This window comes from Schistocerca cancellata, chromosome 1 (assembly GCF_023864275.1).
Source record: "Schistocerca cancellata isolate TAMUIC-IGC-003103 chromosome 1, iqSchCanc2.1, whole genome shotgun sequence".
NCBI classification, from domain to species: domain Eukaryota; kingdom Metazoa; phylum Arthropoda; class Insecta; order Orthoptera; family Acrididae; genus Schistocerca; species Schistocerca cancellata.
The window spans coordinates 382,471,173-382,491,712 of record NC_064626.1 but is presented as its reverse complement, the minus strand read 5'-3'; the positions used below and the strand labels follow the sequence as shown (position 1 = coordinate 382,491,712).

The 20,540-nt window shown below is 39.6% G+C and overlaps 1 protein-coding gene across 2 annotated transcripts in view; it reads left to right on the top strand.

Annotated features, from left to right (window-relative positions):
- The window catches only part of LOC126175221 (luciferin 4-monooxygenase), a 270,984-nt gene extending 250,665 nt beyond the window's left edge, over nucleotides 1-20,319 (top strand). For both annotated transcript variants that reach the window (XM_049921853.1, XM_049921862.1), the window contains exons 8-9: nucleotides 3,773-3,938; nucleotides 19,921-20,319. In XM_049921853.1, the coding sequence (XP_049777810.1) occupies nucleotides 3,773-3,938; nucleotides 19,921-20,042 (288 nt within the window). In that variant the 3' untranslated portion in view covers nucleotides 20,043-20,319. The remainder of the gene's footprint in view (nucleotides 1-3,772; nucleotides 3,939-19,920) is intronic.
- The last annotated feature ends 221 nt before the right edge of the window (nucleotides 20,320-20,540 follow it).

The window sequence follows — 20,540 nt, the reverse complement described above, 5'->3', positions numbered from 1 at the left end:
CACACCGACAATCTGTGGTGCTCCAGATATCTTCGCACTCACCGTGTGAATATTTCTCATTGGAAACAAGCCCATTTGTGGACTGAATGTGTGAGACATGATGGTTGTATGAGCCTGCATGAACAATGTGTCTGTCCTCTCTAGCCATTAACTGTATTGGGGCAATTTGGAGCTGGCATTTCACTAAGTATAGCCCTTCTGAACCAATTGATATCATATTTGCATGACAGTCGTGGAATCCTGACTACTGTTAGCAGCAATATTGTGGAATTATAAACCAGTTTTGATAGACCACAATCCTACACATGCTGGTAGATCTTTCTCCTTGTTACACAAGACACAACACAATTTTCTCACGAACACCTCATGTTCAAAAGCAATTTTTGAATGAAACAGCAGTTGCACAGTCTTCACTTATATACATTATTGCATGGCATGGTTTTGCTGAAATGCTAATCACTTGCATACCCAGGCATGCAGTACACTAAGTCAAACTGACATTGTTGCCTGTCGTCTTCATGGTGTTCAAATTTTAGTGGTCAGCATTGTACATTCACAGGTAAATAACCAGATATAAGCATTTTCCATTTCAGTTATGTCGGCTAGGTAAAACATAAGGAATATAAGTCTATAATCTTTAAACACTGGAGAATCCAGGATTTAATAACAATAACAGTATGGATTAGGATAGACTATTACTTGCCACATAGAGGCGATGTTGAGCAGCAGACAGGGACATTTAAAAATTGACTGTTGGATATTATTTCTCTATCAGACAAATTCCTTTATCACATGAAGGAACATGCACATGCACGTGTGTACACACACACACACACACACACACACACACACACACACACAGTAATATGTCCCACTTCTAAATAAAGGAAACTCCAGGTAGGAATATCAACAATGTAGGAAAAGACAAGTTGCTGCTTACTGTAAACATGACACACTAACCTGCTGACAGGCACAACTAAAAGACACGTACATATAAGCTTGCAGCTTCAGCCTTCATCGGAAAAAGAGAAAGACATACCATTCATTCACACAAGCAAGCACACCTCATGTACATGTGACTGCCAACTCCAGCAGCTCAGGCCTGGTTGAGCTAAGTTGCAGGCAGCCACAATTACAGACACTTACACATAAACCTTTAGCTTCAGCCTTCATTGCAAAAAGAGAAATACACACCATTCATTCACACAAGTAATCACACTTCAAGCATACATGACTACCTGGCCTGAGCTGTCAGAGTTGGCAGTTATGTGTGGGTGAGGTGCTCTTGCTTGCGTCAATGAAAGGTGTGTATGTCTCCTTTTCCAATGAAGGCTGAAGCTGAAGGCTTGTGTGTAAGAGTTTTTAATTGTGCCTGTCTGCAACTTAGCGTGTCTTCTTTACAGTAAGCAGCAATCTATCTTTTCCTACATAAGGAAAAGATAGATTGCTGCTTACTGTAAAGAAGACACGCTAAGTTGCAGACAGGCACAATTAAAAACTCTTACACACAAGCCTTCAGCTTCAGCCTTCATGTTCCACTGTTAACCACATAGGCCAACAACTAAAGATGTAGTTTAGGTAGTTGCTAAGGGTAAAACTCCCACTGCACATACCCTCATTTGATATACATGCAGATGGATGCAAAAGGAAGGCATCTCAGTATATCAACAAGACACAATGGTGAATGTGCATCTCCACCTCCTGTGGATGCACACTGACACTTTAGTATCATGGCTTGGTGGTACCTTGGAAGCCACAGAGCAAAAGGCACTGACGATAATGTCAAAATCAAGAAACAACTGAAAAATCATTACGAGAGCTGTCATTCAGTTGCGTACTGACCTATAATGAAAAGGAGTACGTAAATATATGTAGTAATCTGTTATGAGCTACATAGCAAGAGAGATCTGTTTAGCCATCATTGTAACTGCAGCTGTCCATAGAAAACATTGCACATAAAATAATGAACAGCTACCACAAAACACGTTTATGTTACTTAGTAGGTTGGTCAGATCAGAGCTCTCTTTCAGTATCCACCCACACTGCAGAAGGCAAAGAAGTCACACATCATGGTCTAGTGGCACTGCATAGCAGTCAACAAAAGTAATTGACTTAAAGAATGGTGATCACAGATTATTAATAATGGAAAGTTGGCATGCACATGCATCCGGGTGATGTACATAGAATAGAACACATCATAATTAAAAACCTTCCATCCATAACACTCCAACATTTATCCATGCATAGCACACACACACACACACACACACACACACACACACACACACACACACACAGCCCCTGTTGTGATATGAATCAATAGCATCATCAGCTGTAAAGCAATAAGTATATAAAATAGATATAAGATGCATCAGTAGTTGTATGTAACATAATTTGTAAGTATAAATATTTTAACGCTATTACCTCTGACATTTGCAAAAGCCATCATGCAAAACATGAAAATAAATAAATTTAAAAAAATAGTACAATGCAAAGTACCCTCTGCCATGCACTTCACAGTTATTTCCACAGTATAAATGCAGATGTAGATGTAGAGTTCACAAAGCATCAACATCAATTAATAGGAGAACATGATGGATAAGTTTCTAACTGATGATATCCCAGATATGTTTGATGGACAAAATGTCAGGTGAACAAGCATATCAATGAAGCAGTTGTGCCTGTCATTTGAAGAAGAATTGTATATTCCTTTCCACACATGTATCAGCACTGTATTGCTGATATATCAAATCTGAAGTTACCTGAAGGAGGAGGAATAGCTAGTGCTCTAAAACATGTTGTGTAGATGTTTTATTTCAGATTTCTGTCAATATGTTAGAGTCAAGAATACCTGTTGTTTACAGAGACATCTCAGGTCATCACACTTGAAATTTATCTGGAGAGCCACTCATCAGTGCATGCTGCCAAGCTGTGATCACAATAACATTCACAAAAAGGTGGCCATATTTGTAGGGCAGGCTGCAAGGTGACTTCTCCAGAAGCCCTATATTTTGGTACTTAGTATGCCAGAAATGACACTGACATGCCATGTCAGTTTGACATTTTTCCCCCTTGTTTTCCACATAATGGAAGCCATTGTAGTGGCATGCATAGCAACTGTCCATCCCACTGCAGACAATGCCAAACAGTTTGCATGAACATGAACACATCCACAACAGTGCTTTAGCATCAAGTCAGCATGGTGAACAAAGCTGGTTGGGTAGATATAGCCACGTGGATAAGATTGTAGTCATTATGTACTGGGATCTATAGCATAGACCAATCCTCTTCCATCTTGTGGTTTCATGCACATCACACTGGCTTGGTAGCATGCCTAGTATGAACTAGACTGTCACATTTGACAAACTTATTTCCTGGAGACAGGTTAGTCTGCTCCATTTGATCTCACCAGTATAATGGTATTTTTTTCCATTTGACATCAGCTAGGGTTACCGGCACTGGCATACACATTTAATTTACACTTCATCTAATGCCCCTTCACTAATGGAGAACTAACCTCTAAGACCATACAAGATGGGGTACTGCTGGGCCTATATGTACACCACCTGTCTGAAATCTCAATTACTTACTGCTTTTACATTGCTCTTGAACTCCTGTGGTGTTAGCTTCATTTGAGCCATTCATTCTAAATGTTACAATTTTCATAAATATTAGTGTATATCTGTATTACTGTTCTTTATGACACAAAATATTGCATACAGATAAATTTCTATGTAAACTGTCAGTAAGCAAAGAAGAAACTCTTTTACAGGTACCACCAGCAGAGCTGGAGGCTGTACTACTATCGCATCCAAAAATAAAAGATGCCGCAGTTACATCAGTACCAGATGTAGAGGCTGGTGAACTTCCTTTGGCATATGTTGTCAAACAGCAGGGTGTATCATTAACAGAAGAGGAGGTTATATCATTTGTAGCTGGTAAGCTGGTAACACATATGTTATAAAATTCAGAAATCAATCTGCAGTAAAAAATAAATAAATAAATAAAAATAGAAAAATCTGTACTGTGGCCAGCACACAGAACATATGGATTAGCTAGAAAGGAACCTGCAGATATGGCCAGTGCCACCTCACAACTTGACTGAGCTTCAGATTTATTGCTTATCAAGTGAAGTGGTGCAGAGCTTAAAACAGTGGACTTATATTTGGGATAAGTGGAGTTCAAATCCACAGGTTGCCACTTTGCTTTCTGTAGTGTCACACCTTAAATTATCTGCAGCACATTCTACCATTTTTTATTATATATATATATATATATATATATATATATATATATATATATATATATATATATACACCTAAAAACAAAGATGATGTGACTTACCAAATGAAGGTGCTGGCAGGTCGACAGACACATTAACGAACACGAACATACACACAAAATTCAAGCTTTCGCAACAAACTGTTGCCTCATCAGGAAAGAGGGAAGGAGAGGGAAAGACGAAAGGATGTGGGTTTCAATCCAGTCCCGGGAGCGGAAAGACTTACCTTAGGGGGAAAAAAGGACGGGTATACACTCGCACACACACACATATCCATCCACACATATACAGACACAAGCAGACATATTTAAACCCACATCCTTTCGTCTTTCCCTCTCCTTCCCTCTTTCCTGATGAGGCAACAGTTTGTTGCGAAAGCTTGAATTTTGTGTGTATGTTTGTGTTCGTTTGTGTGTCTGTCGACCTGCCAGCACCTTCATTTGGTAAGTCACATCATCTTTGTTTTTATATATGTATAAAATTATACATGTATATTGCTGCATGGCTTACATCTCCATTCGTAATTATGTGCCTTACATTTTAGATGTTACAATATAGTGTCCTGGAGTATTTTGTTGAGGTTGTTTTTCAGTTTTTCTGCTGTTATAACCCTTCATAAATTTGTGTGTGGTGCCCACTATCGTATTTGGATCTGTATTTATTTGACACGAAAGCTTACTCCATTCCTGCATATTTGTATACAATGATTTTACATTCACAGTAATATTTCATTGTAAACATACATTTGTCAACATAATAAGCTTTCATGTCAAACAAATATAGGTGCAAATACAACAGAGAGCACCATATTTAAATTTATTGTCCATGTTTCACTTCTGTAACAGGCTACACTCCAGACAAAAACCATCAGGAAAGACTTCTAACACCAAATTTATACTGCATGCTAACAACGTCCTCTTTTCCAAAAATGCTTTTCTTGCTATTTCCAGTCTGCAATCTGTATCCTCCCAATTTCACCCATCATCAGTTACTTTGCTGCCTAATTAGCCTGATTTAATTTGCCTATACTCGGTTGCTCTTGTTTTACTTTTTTAATGTTCCCCTTATAATCATTTTAAAATACACTATCCATTTCATTCAGCTACTCTTCTAAGTATTTTGCTGTCTCTGACAGAATCATAATGTCATCAGCAATTCTCAAAATTTGTTCACCCTGAACATTAATTCCCTTTCCAAACTTCTACTTTGTTTACTTTACTGTTTGCTCATTGTAGAAACTGAGTAACATTGGTAACAGGCTACAGCCTTTCTTATGCTTTCCTCAACTACTGCTCCCTCTTTCATGTCCTTCAATTCTTGTAACTTCAGACTAGCTTTTATACAAGTTGTAAATAATCTTTCACTCCCTGTGTTTTGTCCCTGCTAAATGAAAATTTCAAGTGTAGTCCAGTAAACTATGAAAAAAGCTTTCTTTATATCTGTAAATGCCGTAAGTGTCAGTTCGCCTTTCTTCAACCTATCTTCTAAAATAAGACAAAGAGTCAGTATTGCCTTGTGTGTTCCTATGTATCTCTGGGACTGAAACTTCTACCAGTTTTTCCATTCTTCTGTAAATAATTCACGTCAAAATTTTGGAACCATGACTTACCAATCTCTTCTTCATCTAGCTAGTTGGCATATAAACTTGTGGTACTGTGGTAGGTGTTCAGTAGATATGAACCTCACAATAAAGTCATATCTCAAAATATAACAAGATTTCAAGGAAATGGTGAGACATCTCCATATAGGAGGAAGTTACTTAGAGTAATGAGGATCAGAAAGGGGGGGGTGAGGGGGGGGGGGGTGGGAAGGTGGAGGATCGCAGTTCTTTGGAAACATATTTCAGGCTACAACAATGGGTTAGACAGAATTACTTCATCATGTCTTGTCATTGTATTCTCTGTGCTGTGTATCTATATCTTTCTTCTTATTTACTTTCAGTTTAATCTATTATTTATTTCTTCTCCATTGGCTACCTATACCTGACCTCTCTTTTGCTGCTGTCCTCAGTCTCCCCTATCCCTTCACATAACCTGTGTTTCTACTTCTTTTCTACTTAAATGTTCATTCTGCATCTCATACCCTGTATGTTCAAAATTTTCATACAGATTTTAAATTTGTGGTCTTTGTACTAAGAGTGCAGAGGGAAACAGAAAGATCATAATGAGTAAACAGAAGAAAGGAAGACACAGAGCACTATTTGGTTGGAAGAAAGATGGGGAAGGAAGCAGCTGCAGGATTTTTAAGATACATGCCAGCATTTTTTTAAAGCTATTTTGGGAAAGACTGTAGTAAAACTAAATGAGGATCACTAGATGTGCATTTCAATCTCAGTCTTCCTCAGTGTAGTCATTGGTGATATTAATGTCTGCACTCTTGAGAAACATCTGATAAAAACTGGAAAGATTAAATAGAGATTAAGAGCAAATTGAACAAAGCTCCAGACTACAAAGGAACCTTTATCACATTCTATACAGAATTTAGAAATGAATTATCCCCTCTTTTAACCATAATACTCATAGTTCCCCTCCACAAAAACTGTGCTGAGTAGTTTGAAAAAAGCACAGGTACACCCATCTATGAGGCAGGCCCCTTATGTGATCCACAAGATTATTATCCAATATCATTGACATTCATATGCTGTAGAGTCTTAGAACACATTCTGAGCTCAGATGTAATGAGATATCTTTCACAAAATGACTCTTTCAAGCCAACCATGGATTCTGAAAACATTAGTCACGTGAAACACATTTCCTCAAAAGATATCCTGAAAGCCATCAGCCAAGGACTCAGATGCAGTATTTCTTGATTTTCAAAAATCTCTCCTACATTTAATGACAAAAGTACTATCATATGGTGTATCAAATTAAATTTGTGACTGTACTGATGATTTGTTAGCAGAGATGATACAGCATCTTATCTTGTGTGTAGAGTTAGTAGCAGTCTAGAAGTAATATCAAGAATGCCCCAAGGAAATGTGTCGGGGGCCTTGCTGTTCATGTCATATAAAGACCTCACATGCAACATTAATAGTAACATCTGTCTGTTATTTATTTATGTTGATGTTGTGGTCTTCAGTCCTGAGACTGGCTTGATGCAGCTCTCCATGCTACTCTATCCTGTGCAAGCTTCTTCATCGCTGAATAACTACTGCAACCTACATCCTTCTGAATCTGCTTAGTGTATTAATCTCTTGTCTCCCTCTACGATTTTTACCCTCCACACCACCCTCCAATACTAAATTGGTGATCCCTCAATGTCTCAGAACATGTCCTACCAACCGATCCCTTCTTCTAGTCAAGTTGTGCCACAAGCTCCTCTTCTCCCCAATTCTATTCAATACCTCCTCATTAGTTATGTGATCAACCCATCGAATCTTCAGCATTCTTCTGTAGCACCACATTTCAAAAGCTTCTACTCTCTTTTTGTCTAAACTATTTATTGTCCATGTTTCACTTCCATTCATGGCTACACTCCATACAAATACTTTCAAAAAAGACCCCCTGACATTTAAACCTGCACTCAAAGTTAACAAATTTCTCTTCTTAGGAACCATCAGTTTTTTCTTCCCAAGTAGCAAAACTCATCTACATGTTTAAGTGTCTCATTTCCTAATCTAATTCCCTCAGTATCACCTGATTTAATTTGACTACATTCTATTATCCTCATTAAGCTTTTGTTGATATTCATCTTATATCCTCCTTTCAAGACCTTGTCCATTCCGTTCAGCTGCTCTTCCAGATCCTTTGCTGTTTCTGTCAGAATTACAGTGTTGTTGGAAAACCTCAAAGTTTTTATTTTTTCTCCATGGATTTTAATTCCTACTCCTCATTTTTCTTTTGTTTCCTTTACTGCTTGCTCAGTATACAGATTGAATAACATCATGAGTAGGATACAACCCTGTCTCACTCCCCTCTCAAACCCCTCAGCTCTTATAACTGCCATATGGTTTTTGTACAAATTGTAAATTAGCCTTTTGCTCCCTGTATCTTACCCCCGTCACTTTCAGAATTTGAAAGAGTGTATTCCATTCAACATTGTTAGAAGCTTTCTCTAAGTCTGCAAATGCTAGAAATGTAGGTTTGCCTTTCCTTAATCTATCTTCTAAGATAAGTTGTAGGGCCAGCATTGCCTTGCGTGTCCCTACATTTCTGCGGAATCTAAACTGATCTTCCCTGAGGTTGGCTTCTACCAGTTTTCCATTTGTTTGTAAAGAATTTGTGTTAGTATTTGGCAAACATGACTTATTACACTGGTAGTTCAGTAAATTTGACACCTGTCGACACCTGCTTTCTTTGGGATGGGAGTTGTTATATTCTTCTTGAAGTCTGAGGGTATTTCACCTGTCTCTCACACATCTTGCTCACCAGATGGTAGAGTTTGGCTGGCTCTCCCAAAGCTATTGATATTTATAATGGAATGTTGTTTACTCGAGTGCCAGTGCTCTGTCAAATTCTGGACACAGTATCATATCTCCCATTTTATCTTCATTTATGGCATCTTCCATTTCCATAATACTGCCCTCAAGTACATCACCCTAGTATAGATCCTCTATATGCTCCTTCTATGCTCAGGACTGGTTTTCCATGTGCTCTTGATATTCATACAGGTGGTTCTTTTTTCTCCAAAGCTCTCTTTAATTTTCTGTAGACAGAATCTGCCTTACACCTAGTGAGATAAACCTCTAAATCCTTACATTTATCCTCTAGCCATCCCTGCTTAGCCATTTTGCACTTCCTGTCGATCTCATTTTCAAGACATTTGTACTCCTTTTCACCTGATTCATTTACCACATTTTTATATTTTCTCCTTTCATCAACCAAATTTAATATCTCTTCTGTTATCCAAGAGTTTCTCCTAGTCTTCATCTTTTTACTTACTTCAACCTCTGCTGCCTTCACTATTTAATCTCTCAAAGCTAACCATTCTTCTTCTACTGTATTTCTTCCCTCTTTCTTGTCAGTCGTTCCCTAGTGCTCTCTCTGAAACTCTACAACCTCTGGTTCTTTCAGTTTATCCAGGTCCTATCTCCTCAAATTCCTACCTTTTTGCAGTTTCTTCAATTTTAATCTACAGTTCATAACCGATAAATTGTGCTCAGAGTCCATATCTGTCCCTGGAAATGTTTTGCAATTTAAAACCTGGTTCCTAAATCTCTGTCTTGCCATTATATAATCTATCTGAAACCATCCAGTGTCTTCAGACCTCTTCCACATAAACAACCTTCTTTCATGATTCTTAAACCAAGTATTAGCTATGATTAAGTTATGCTCTGTGGAAAATTCTACCAGACGGCTTCCTCTTTCATTCCTTACCCCCAGTCCATATTCACCTACTAATTTTCCTACTCTTCCTTTTCCTACAATCGAATTCCAGTCACCCATGACTATTAAATTTTCATCTCCCTTAACTATCTGAATAATTTCTTTTATTGCATCATACATTTCTTCAATCTCTTCATCATCTGCAGAGCTTGTTAGCATATAAACTTTACTATTGTGGTAGGCATGGGCTTCTTGTCTATCTTGGCTACATTAATGCATTCACTGTGCTGTTCATAGTAGCTTGTGTGTGCTCCTATTTTTTTATTCATTATTAAACCTACTCCAGCATTACCATTATTTGATTTTGTATTTATAACCCTGTATTCAGTTGACCACAAGTCTTGTTGCTCCTACCATCAAACTTCACTAATTCCCACTATATTTAACTTTAACCTGTCCACTTCCCTTTTTAAATTTTCTAACATACCTGCCTGATTAAGCGATCTGACGTTCCATGCTCAGATCTGTAGAAGGCCAGTTTTGTTTCTCGTGATAACGACGTCCTGTTGAGTAGTCCCCGCCGAGAGATCCGAATGGGGGACTATTTTACCTCTGGAGTATTTTACCCAAGAGGATGCCATCATCATTTAACCATACAGTAAAGCTGCATGCCTTCAGCAAAAATTACGGCTGTAGTTTCCCCTTGTTTTTAGCCGTTCACAGTAGCAGCACAGCAAGGCCGTTTTGGTTAATGTTACTAGGTCAAAGATCAGTCAATCATCCAGACTGTTGCCCCTGCAACAACTGAAAAGGCTGCTGCCCCTCTTCAGGAACCACATGTTTGTCTAGATTCTTAACAGATCCCCCCCCCCCCCCCCATTGTGGCTGCACCTATGGTACATCTACCTGTATTGCTGGGGCGTGCAAGTCTCCACACCAATGACAAGGTCTATGGTTCATAGGGAGAGACAGTTATCTATAACAAAGTACAAACCAAAAAGCTGCATAAATATTCCATCAGATGATTTGAAGTGATGCAGAAGTTGGCAGTTTTGTTTAAAAGTTCAGAAATGGAAAACTGTGCACTCCATAATATGAAAAATTAAAAATTTATTGTATCCTATGACTACAATATCAGTGAAACCACAACTGGAATCTGTCAACTCATACAAACCTCGGGTGTAACAGTATGTAAGGATATGAAATGTAATAATCACATAGGCAGAATCATAGATAAAGTAGACACTAGACTTCAGTCTATTGTGGGTATATTGGGAAAAATGTAGTTAGTCATAAAGGACATTGTTTACAAAATACTTGTGTGACCCCTCCTTGAATACTGTTCTAGTGTGTGAGACCCACATCAAACATCTGTAAGAGGGATGTTGGATGTATACAGAGAAGGGGAGCATCAACCGCAGTAGCTTTTTTTGACTCATGGTAGAGCATCAAGGAAAGTATGAAAAATCTGAACTGATGTACGCTTGAAGATAGATGCAAAATATTTGGCAAAAGGGTTTCCACTACCAGTAGTAAGTGAGGAATCTACCACAGAGACAAGTTTAGACTAATTGCCATGCACACACAGAGTATTTTAAGCAGTCATTCTCCACACATTCCATATGCAAATGGAGTGTTCAGAAACTTTAATATGTGATACAATAAGAAGTATTCTCTGCCATGCACTGCACAGTGGTTAGCAGAGAAAGATGTAGAGTCAAGCTTACTGATTTACATTTTGTGGGAGGTCATTTACATATAATGTAAACAATGCTGTTCCATGCACTACACTTTTTAGCACATCGTGCTTTACTGTAAATAACTCTACCTGTATGCCAGATTCTAATGTGTTGTTTCCTATTTGTTATACGGGGATTTACAACATAAATTTCTTTTGAATTCCATGCCAATAAAGGTGATAATTATTAACACCATCAAATATAATTAAACGTTTCCCTGAGACACTGAAGCAGAAGAAATGAATCAAAATTTGTGCTGCAGCTGGGAAAATCTGGGTCTTCTTGCTTGCTAGGCAGAAATGCTAACCATTACACCACCACAGTAAAATGGTCATCATAGGTGCACAAACTACCCAAGATGAGTGCCCTCCCCAACACAAACTTCAGTTCATATCTTCTGCTTATTTTCCCTTACATTGTCACTAATGCCAGGGCTCTCTGACATTGGAATGGCAGCTTTGATCCTTATCGTAGATAATGAAGAGACTTAAATGTCTGGTGTTGGCCTGGTGTCATTATTAAAACTGGGATTTTGCCTCTGTAGCACAAGGATGTCAAGGCTAGTTTAATGCCCAGGCAACTTAAGCAACAATTTGGGGCACCAAGCTGAGAATAAGTTCCGGAGGTGCCCAAGTGCAACTGGGTTATTAATTAGTAGCAAAAATTGTGTGAGGGCACAGAATTTTTATGTAGTCAAATTCTGGACCTCTCCTTTTAAAGTCAGAGATGCAAAGTTTTCTGTACCATTGTTGTCTTATATAAATGAGGAATCATGTAGTCTACTAATAGTAGGGTAAACAGGAATGTTTGAAATAGAGCACAGACTGCATTTATGAAGTATAAACTATATGGAAAAAGTCTATGAGGTTTGAAAGTGCAATTTATTCAAGCACATGACATAACAATTTATTACAACAGGTACTCATAATCAGAAGACTGCTAAGAACATCTGTACCTATACTTTGTTTTTAGCTCAGAGACATTGTGGAGAATCAAAGAATTTATACTGCACATGTGAAATACTTAGCAGATGATTCAGTGTTCATATCACTGTCCACATCATCCCCCCCTCTCCTGAATGTCAGTGGTGTTTGAAGTTGAAATGTATGTGGTGCACAAAACAAGTCTTGCAGTTCACTTGGAGGCACAGTTGGTAGCAGTGGAAGATAAGATGTGTCCAGTGTCCTCATGGAATTCACATCTCAATGTTAGCTGGGGTGAAGACTGGCTTGAGCCTTTTGATGGATACGGTGGTGAAAGAGTCATAGATATCAATATTGATATTGAATATTTTGTCGCGGCATGCCAATGCCGTGTATGGATCATCTTATGGTGGGTGAAGAGATTTATGAATAGCATTGTGACAGATGAAAGCCTAATTGCATGATTTAAGCCACGGTCACTGAGTAGAATGTTCTTTGGAAATTGCAGGATGGAGCATGTGGATCTGTGAGTGTTGTTGCACAAAATCCTTTGCTTAAGTAATACTGTTTGATATGTTGGTAAATAACTCTCTCAGCAATCAAAGTACCTCACCATTCACTAACTCAGCCATTCTAGTGTGAGAGCTTCTTTGACAGCTGTCTGGAGGCATTGTAGAATGATAGGTAGACTGTCAGTCCAATGCTCTGAGCCTTGGCTTCTGAGAAAGGTCTTTAATTGCTGATGAAGCCATTCCACAAGACTGTTAGTAGCGGCTTGGTAAGTGCAGGTTCTAATACAGCTTGTAACGATCAATTCTGAGAGTGCTTTAAAGAACTCTTGTCCTGATCAGTAGTAACATGGAGAGGAATGCCAAAGTGCAGGATCCAGTCACAGAAGAAGTTTTTGGCTACGGCTGCTTTCGTTGTGTCTTTCGTAGGGTCAGCTTCAGGCCAACAATAAAAAAGGTCAATTGCTGTCAGGCAATATTGTTACCCTCCTGACAGTAGCAAAGGTCCAGTGACGTAAATGTGGAAATGTTCAAAGCTTTGACTCAGAGGGAGGGGGTGTTACATGCTGAGTGACTTTGTTGCAATGGCAAGCACTACACTGGCAAACAAATGCCTCACAATCCTGTTTGATGTTTGGCCAAATAAATGTCTTCTTCACCAGTCATACACTAGCCCTTACTCCTGGTTGAGAGAGTCTGTGAAGAGGTGAAATTGCTTTGTTGCAAAAATCTGCTGTAATGAACAGTCACACTTGTGGTATTGATAATTCACAGAATAGTGATATGTTCGAGCACTTGTGGAAATGATAATTCACAGAATAGTGATATGTTCGAGCTCAGTATTTGGTTGCATTGGAGCTATAAGCCTGATGGTGGTTCAAGGCATATCTTTAGTTCACTGTTTCTTTATTGGGTGTTGGTAAGCACTATGAAGTCAAGTTCCTTTAGTTCCTTTGTGACAGCATTAAAGTGAGATAGTGCATTTGTTGATCCATTTTGCTTATCGCCAAACATGCTGAATGGCCGTAGTAAGTTGCTCAATGAAGTCCAGATAACAAAACTGGTGCGGTGATGCTTTGTCTGGCTTTTGGCGGAAAGTAAACCCAAGTGTCTTATGGTCTTTGAGATGTGTAAAATGTCTACCTTCAAGAGTATGCGTAAACTTTAGATTGAGGCATACGCCACATAGAGCTCATGGCCATATATTGTCCAATTTGCTTACAAAGGTGATGATTTCTTGCTGAAGAAAACTACAGCTTGCCATTCATTTTGCACATATAGGAACACTGTTCCAATTGCAGTTGATGATGTGTCTACCATAACTGAGAGAGGTGCATCAGGAAGAGAATTAGCCAACAATTCAACCTCTGCAGTGGCAGCTTTTACTTATTCTAAGGATGCTTTCTTTTTATCAATCCACCATAGATTGTCTCCAGCTTTAGGTGAACCTTTTAGCATTTCATTGAGAGGTGCTGCCAACAGTGCATGACTGCACACTGTAGCCTGGGGTAACTGAGAAATAGTTTCCACTCTGTTTTGAAGTCGTGGAATTCCTTGTGAATTGATAGAGTACCCTAAAAATTTTACTAGCATTGCTCTGAAGACATATTTCTGTGAGTTAATCACTAAACCATGTTCTTGTAGCCTAGTGAATAGTTGCTGTAGATGTGCTAGATGATCTGCCTTGCTAGACATCATTACAAGCAGGGCATCAGTGTAGACGTAACATAACACACTCAAAAGTCTTGCGCAGCACTGAACAGTCAAAACGGCATTCACACAAATTTGTAAAATCTGAAAGGAGTGCAGACAGCGGCTTTGAGCATATCGTCCAGTATTCTACCATGAAAACCGAGAAAAAGGGTAAACTGAGAGGTCAGCATCTGTGTCACTGAGAAATTGTAGCTTAGCAGAGTGCTCTGTTATAAACTGTCAACAGCTGTCTGATTTGAAATTAGTCACAGTCACTACTGATTTCTGGTGGCATATCCCTTGGCACAGCTTAGTCAACACTGCCGAGATTCCGGTCCAAATCTTTTGTGATACCAGCAGTTACTCTCCCTGGTGAGCAAATTTTCCTGGTGAGCTAATTTCTGCTGGAGGAGTGTCATTGTTGTGCCACACATAACCCCAGGCAAATTAGTAAGAAAATCAGCAAATGGGGGAAAAATTTATAAAGTTTTGAATCTTTGGGAAAATACTCATATCGGGTATAGTAATAAGAAACAGAATAGTTCCCCTTCGTAAGGGGGGGGGGGGGGGGGGGGGGCACATACCCATTTAACCCGTCCAAAAGTCAATTTGTACCACATTTTAAATTTATACCCAAAAAGTCTCATTTTTCGAACAGAACTCTTATCACTAAATATATTCCTCGCAAAACTGTTCATGAAAAAGATCTTTCCATTTATATGAATGGTATTTGAGGTATAAGAATTGGAACAGAATTTTTTTAACATAATAATTTGCAGTTATTTTTGCTTGGCTGAGTATTTAAATGAAAAGTGTATGGAAATATTTCAAAGCTTGTGTATTGTACTTGATGATATTTCTTTTGCAATCAGTATTGTTGAAATCGGGAGTACATGCCAACAAAGAAAACTCCTCAAGTTCCCCTTCCCATTCACTCAATGCTCACCTACCGCTATTGTCACTGTCGTTACTTCCTACCTAGTGTCCAGTTCAGTTGAGTTAATATAATGAACTGTCAAAGTAGTGCCAGAGTGTTCTGTTTTTGTGGCAGGATTCATCAGTTTGTGATGTTATGAAGTGCTTCTTATTAGTGTCACTTCTTTTGTCTGGCCTGAGGAAACAATAATGCTGGACCCTACCACCTGTTTTATTTGTGGAAAATCTGTTTCGGAAGGAGAGACATCAATAGTGAAGAACGACTTGAATACCCCGAAATGTGTCAGTAAGGAATGGAAGTAGGGGGCTCATAATCTAAGAGTGTTTTTCCAAATTTTCAAAACTTCATAAATTTTTCCTCCATTTTTCCTAATTTACCTGGACTACATGCGGAGTGCCATATCTGAAGGGCCATGAATTGCTAACAGTTCAGCTACTTGGGCTTGCAGTGCTTCCAAAGAGCATTGAGGTCACCAGCACAAACTGTAAGTATTTAATGTGCAACCACAGGTAAGCGTGACAGCCACATATTCCACATAATATCATCATTAATTGCATTAACTGCCAGTGTGCGAAGATGATGAAGTAGCTGAGATGGCATGTGGCCACTGAGTTCTTCATTGCAGAGCAGGTTTTCAAATCACTTAGCTTCAGATTGCATCAAATGTGTGCTTGATGGAGCTGTATTTTTCAGTGTTTGCTGGAGAATCTAGGATATCTTGTACTTTTGCAGCCATCTGCTCAAAAAGTGCAGCCATGATGTAACTGTATTTACAGTTTTCAACATTGCCATCAGCTGTAATTTCATTATCAATTTATTGGCAACCAGTTTCAATGATACACTGTGTCACCATCAGGCCTTCTAAATACATAGTGGCTGAATTTTCCTGAAAGACATCAACAAGAAAGTTCCACATGAAAACAACTGGTATCCACATCAGCTCTTGTAAGCAACCACATACGTTGAGACCACAAACAGAAGTACAGCAAACGAGAATGTCTGTGTAGCATAACGTTTGTGTTGTATGATAATTACAATGATGATGATGATGCTGATGATAATAATGATGATAAGAGAAGGGAGATAGTCGAACACGACACCAGCATGTAGCCTAGCCAGCATATAGCCTTCTCCTTGCGAATAGCATCAAGGGAGCTCCCAAGCTTAACATCCCCATCCAACATACAGATCACCATCAACAGCGTCACAAGCCCTCACTTCATGAGACACTCGTTAAGAAAAGCACCAAGGGGTCCACTTGGCCCCATCCAATGTCTTCGCTTCAAGAGACATGGTGGAGAGGTTTGATATTTAAACCAGGACATTGGTGCGAAGTTTGGTGATCAGGAACTTCACGCCACTACCTCTCTCCCCTTTGCTGGCCAAATACTGGCATTGAAAACTTTTTTCCGCCACCAGGATTCGAACTGGCCTCCCCCCAGATTGAGTGCCACCACACAAGTGTGCATTAGCAACCCTGTCCATGGAGATGGACATAGGATTAATTGGACATAGGATCACATTTCTTGTTGGTAAGTCAGTGCTTGTTATGGTACACATTGATTATGAAATGCAGTTGCTCATGAGTGATTGTGCACGATGCAGTTGACATGAAAACTTACATTCCAGCGCGCGACTCAATTCTTCTGGCATGGTATGCGATTTGATCATTCCGGTGCATGATTCAGAAAGATTGGTCATTAAATGTTGTGTGTAAATGCAGTTTATTTAAACAAACAACATACACACTAAATACTGTGAGTAACTGTGATTGTAAGACTGCTAAGAAAGTATACATCTATACTTTGTTTTTAGCTCAGATGCAGTGTAGAGAATCAAAGAGTTTACATTGTACACATGAAATACTTGCCAGATGATTCACTGTCCATATATATATGTAAAATATAAATAATAATAATAATATACATAAATGAAATAATAATTTCACGATTTTGTCACCATAATTCTTTGACATGGTGACCCTGGTGTGAAACAGGAATCGGAAAGCAAGAAGTTCTTGGTGGCAAAATGATGAAAAATTATTATTGAATCATTTTCCATTGTAATTTATCCCTTATTATTACACTCTTCCTTGATGGAAATGGTCACCCACCGGATTAAATAACAGTTTACATTTATAGCATGAATCTGTACATCATGCAGTCTGTGTGAACATACAAATTTCAATATTGAAACAAACTTGTAGCTCTTTGGTACAAGTTTTTACTTACAAATTCTTGCATATACACTCCTGGAAATGGAAAAAAGAACACATTGACACCGGTGTGTCAGACCCACCATACTTGCTCCGGACACTGCGAGAGGGCTGTACAAGCAATGATCACACGCACGGCACAGTGGACACACCAGGAACCGCGGTGTTGGCCGTCAAATGGCGCTAGCTGCGCAGCATTTGTGCACCGCCGCCGTCAGTGTCAGCCAGTTTGCTGTGGCATACGGAGCTCCATCGCAGTCTTTAACACTGGTAGCATGCCGCGACAGCGTGGACGTGAACCGTATGTGTAGTTGACGGACTTTGAGCGAGGGCGTATAGTGGGCATGCGGGAGGCCGGGTGGACGTACCGCCGAATTGCTCAACACGTGGGGCGTGAGGTCTCCACAGTACATCGATGTTGTCGCCAGTGGTCGGCGGAAGGTGCACGTGCCCGTCGACCTGGGACCGGACCGCAGCGACGCACGGATGCACGCCAAGACCGTAGGATCCTACGCAGTGCCGTAGGGGACCGCACCGCCACTTCCCAGCAAATTAGGGACACTGTTGCTCCTGGGGTATCGGCGAGGACCATTCGCAACCGTCTCCATGAAGCTGGGCTACGGTCCCACACACCGTTAGGCGGTCTTCCGCTCACGCCCCAACATCGTGCAGCCCGCCTCCAGTGGTGTCGCAACAGGCGTGAATGGAGGGACGAATGGAGACGTGTCGTCTTCAGCGATGAGAGTTGCTTCTGCCTTGGTGCCAATGATGGTCGTATGCGTGTTTGGCGCCGTGCAGGTGAGCGCCACAATCAGGACTGCATACGACCGAGGCACACAGGGCCAACACCCGGCATCATGGTGTGGGGAGCGATCTCCTACACTGGCCGTACACCACTGGTGATCGTCGAGGGGACACTGAATAGTGCACGGTACATCCAAACCGTCATCGAACCCATCGTTCTACCATTCCTAGACCGGCAAGGGAACTTGCTGTTCCAACAGGACAATACACATCCGCATGTATCCCGTGCCACCCAGCGTGCTCTAGAAGGTGTAAGTCAACTACCCTGGCCAGCAAGGTCTCCGGATCTGTCCCCCATTGAGCATGTTTGGGACTGGATGAAGCGTCGTCTCACGCAGTCTGCACGTCCAGCACGAATGCTGGTCCAACTGAGGTGCCAGGTGGAAATGGCATGGCAAGCCGTTCCACAGGACTACATCCAGCATCTCTACGATCATCTCCATGGGAGAATAGCAGCCTGCATTGCTGCGAAAGGTGGATATACACTGTACTAGTGCCGACATTGTGCATGCTCTGTTGCCTGTGTCTATGTGCCTGTGGTTCTGTCAGTGTGATCATGTGATGTATCTGACCCCAGGAATGTGTCAATAAAGTTTCCCCTTCCTGGGACAATGAATTCACGGTGTTCTTATTTCCAGGAGTGTAGTTTCCATTGATAGTCTTTAACATGTGTTATTCCAAGGTGGTCCTTACAATGTCCAAGCAGAGGTGGAAGCTCTGTCCCATACTTGCTGTGATGTAAAGGCAGTTCTGACGAACTTCAAATGCTGCACGCCACCATAGGAGTACCTCAAGCAGAAGGCAGCACAAACAAATATTTGAACAAACCATGTAGTATCATATTCAAAAATATGGAACTGTTCTTTATTTGAAACATTCCCCTTTACCCCACCACAGATAAAGTGTGCTATTATTCATTTATGTAAGATGACAACAGTACAGAAAAATTCAACCCCTTACTTTAAAAGAAGGGATCCTAAATTTAACTATGTAAAAATTCTGTACCCTCACAAATGATGTGAGTGAAAATATACAAGCAGGGGGGAAGGGGGTGCCAAATGGTATGTTGCTTGTGAAGGAAAATGTTCTCTAACAGGATCTCTGAGCAACTATTGTAACAATTTAAATTTGAGAGCTTGAGGCTTTCATCTGATTATGGTTAGCAGCTTAATAAGATTTTAGCTTGAGTTAAATAAGATCATTTCCATAACAGGGATGAAAGCAGTCCAGCACACTGTTTGGCTTCGTGCAAGTACCAGCTTGCCATGCATGCAGAAAGTAAAGTTTACTATTTAAGGTCTAAAAACAAACTGATACATTAATTTTACTGTCTCAAGAAAGCAATAGTAGTAGTACTGACACCAATCATATAGCAGAGAAGACCGGTCTGGTGATACTGTTTATGGTAACAATAACGATGATGAAGAATCAGTGTCCTCACAAAAAGTAATAATGTGTTTTCACATCAAAATTACACTAATTTCATGAAATTGTTTTTTATAGTATGTTAATTACAGAGATGCAGTACATTAACTGAATAATTTCATTATTACAGGTTTGGTTTCACCTCAGAAACGTTTACGTGGTGGTGTAAGATTTGTTAACGCTATCCCAAAAACTGCAAGTGGAAAAATTTTGAGACGTCTTTTGAAGGACATAACAGTTTCCAAACTATGATTCATTATATGCCATGATCATACCAATTTTTCATGGGATGCTCTAGCTGTCAAAGGTTGGCACCACCCAACATAGTTCATCATTGTCAGGGTCAATGACATTTAGCTAGGAAATCATAATACTTTGATTAACCAGAGTAATCAACAGTGTATTTACCAGTCATAAATACTTATCATATGCACTTGTGAAAGAAAAGGATATATAATCTTATTTTAAAGACAACTAGTTTACCTTTTTGCTGCAGTTTGAAATATTCACAATAAACAGTTATTTTATATATTTTATTTTCAGTTCTTTATCACACATGTTAAAATGAAGCATTTTTCGTAACAATGAATTGTTTTTCAAACTTTTAAACAGAGAGCTTTTGTTATCTTTGCACAACGTGATTATATAAACACTACAAAAAAACAGATCTCATAAATAGTACATACTTATTTGATATTTTAGACAAAAAAACATTTGTAGACCAGTCAATAAGCCAAATAGCATTCATTG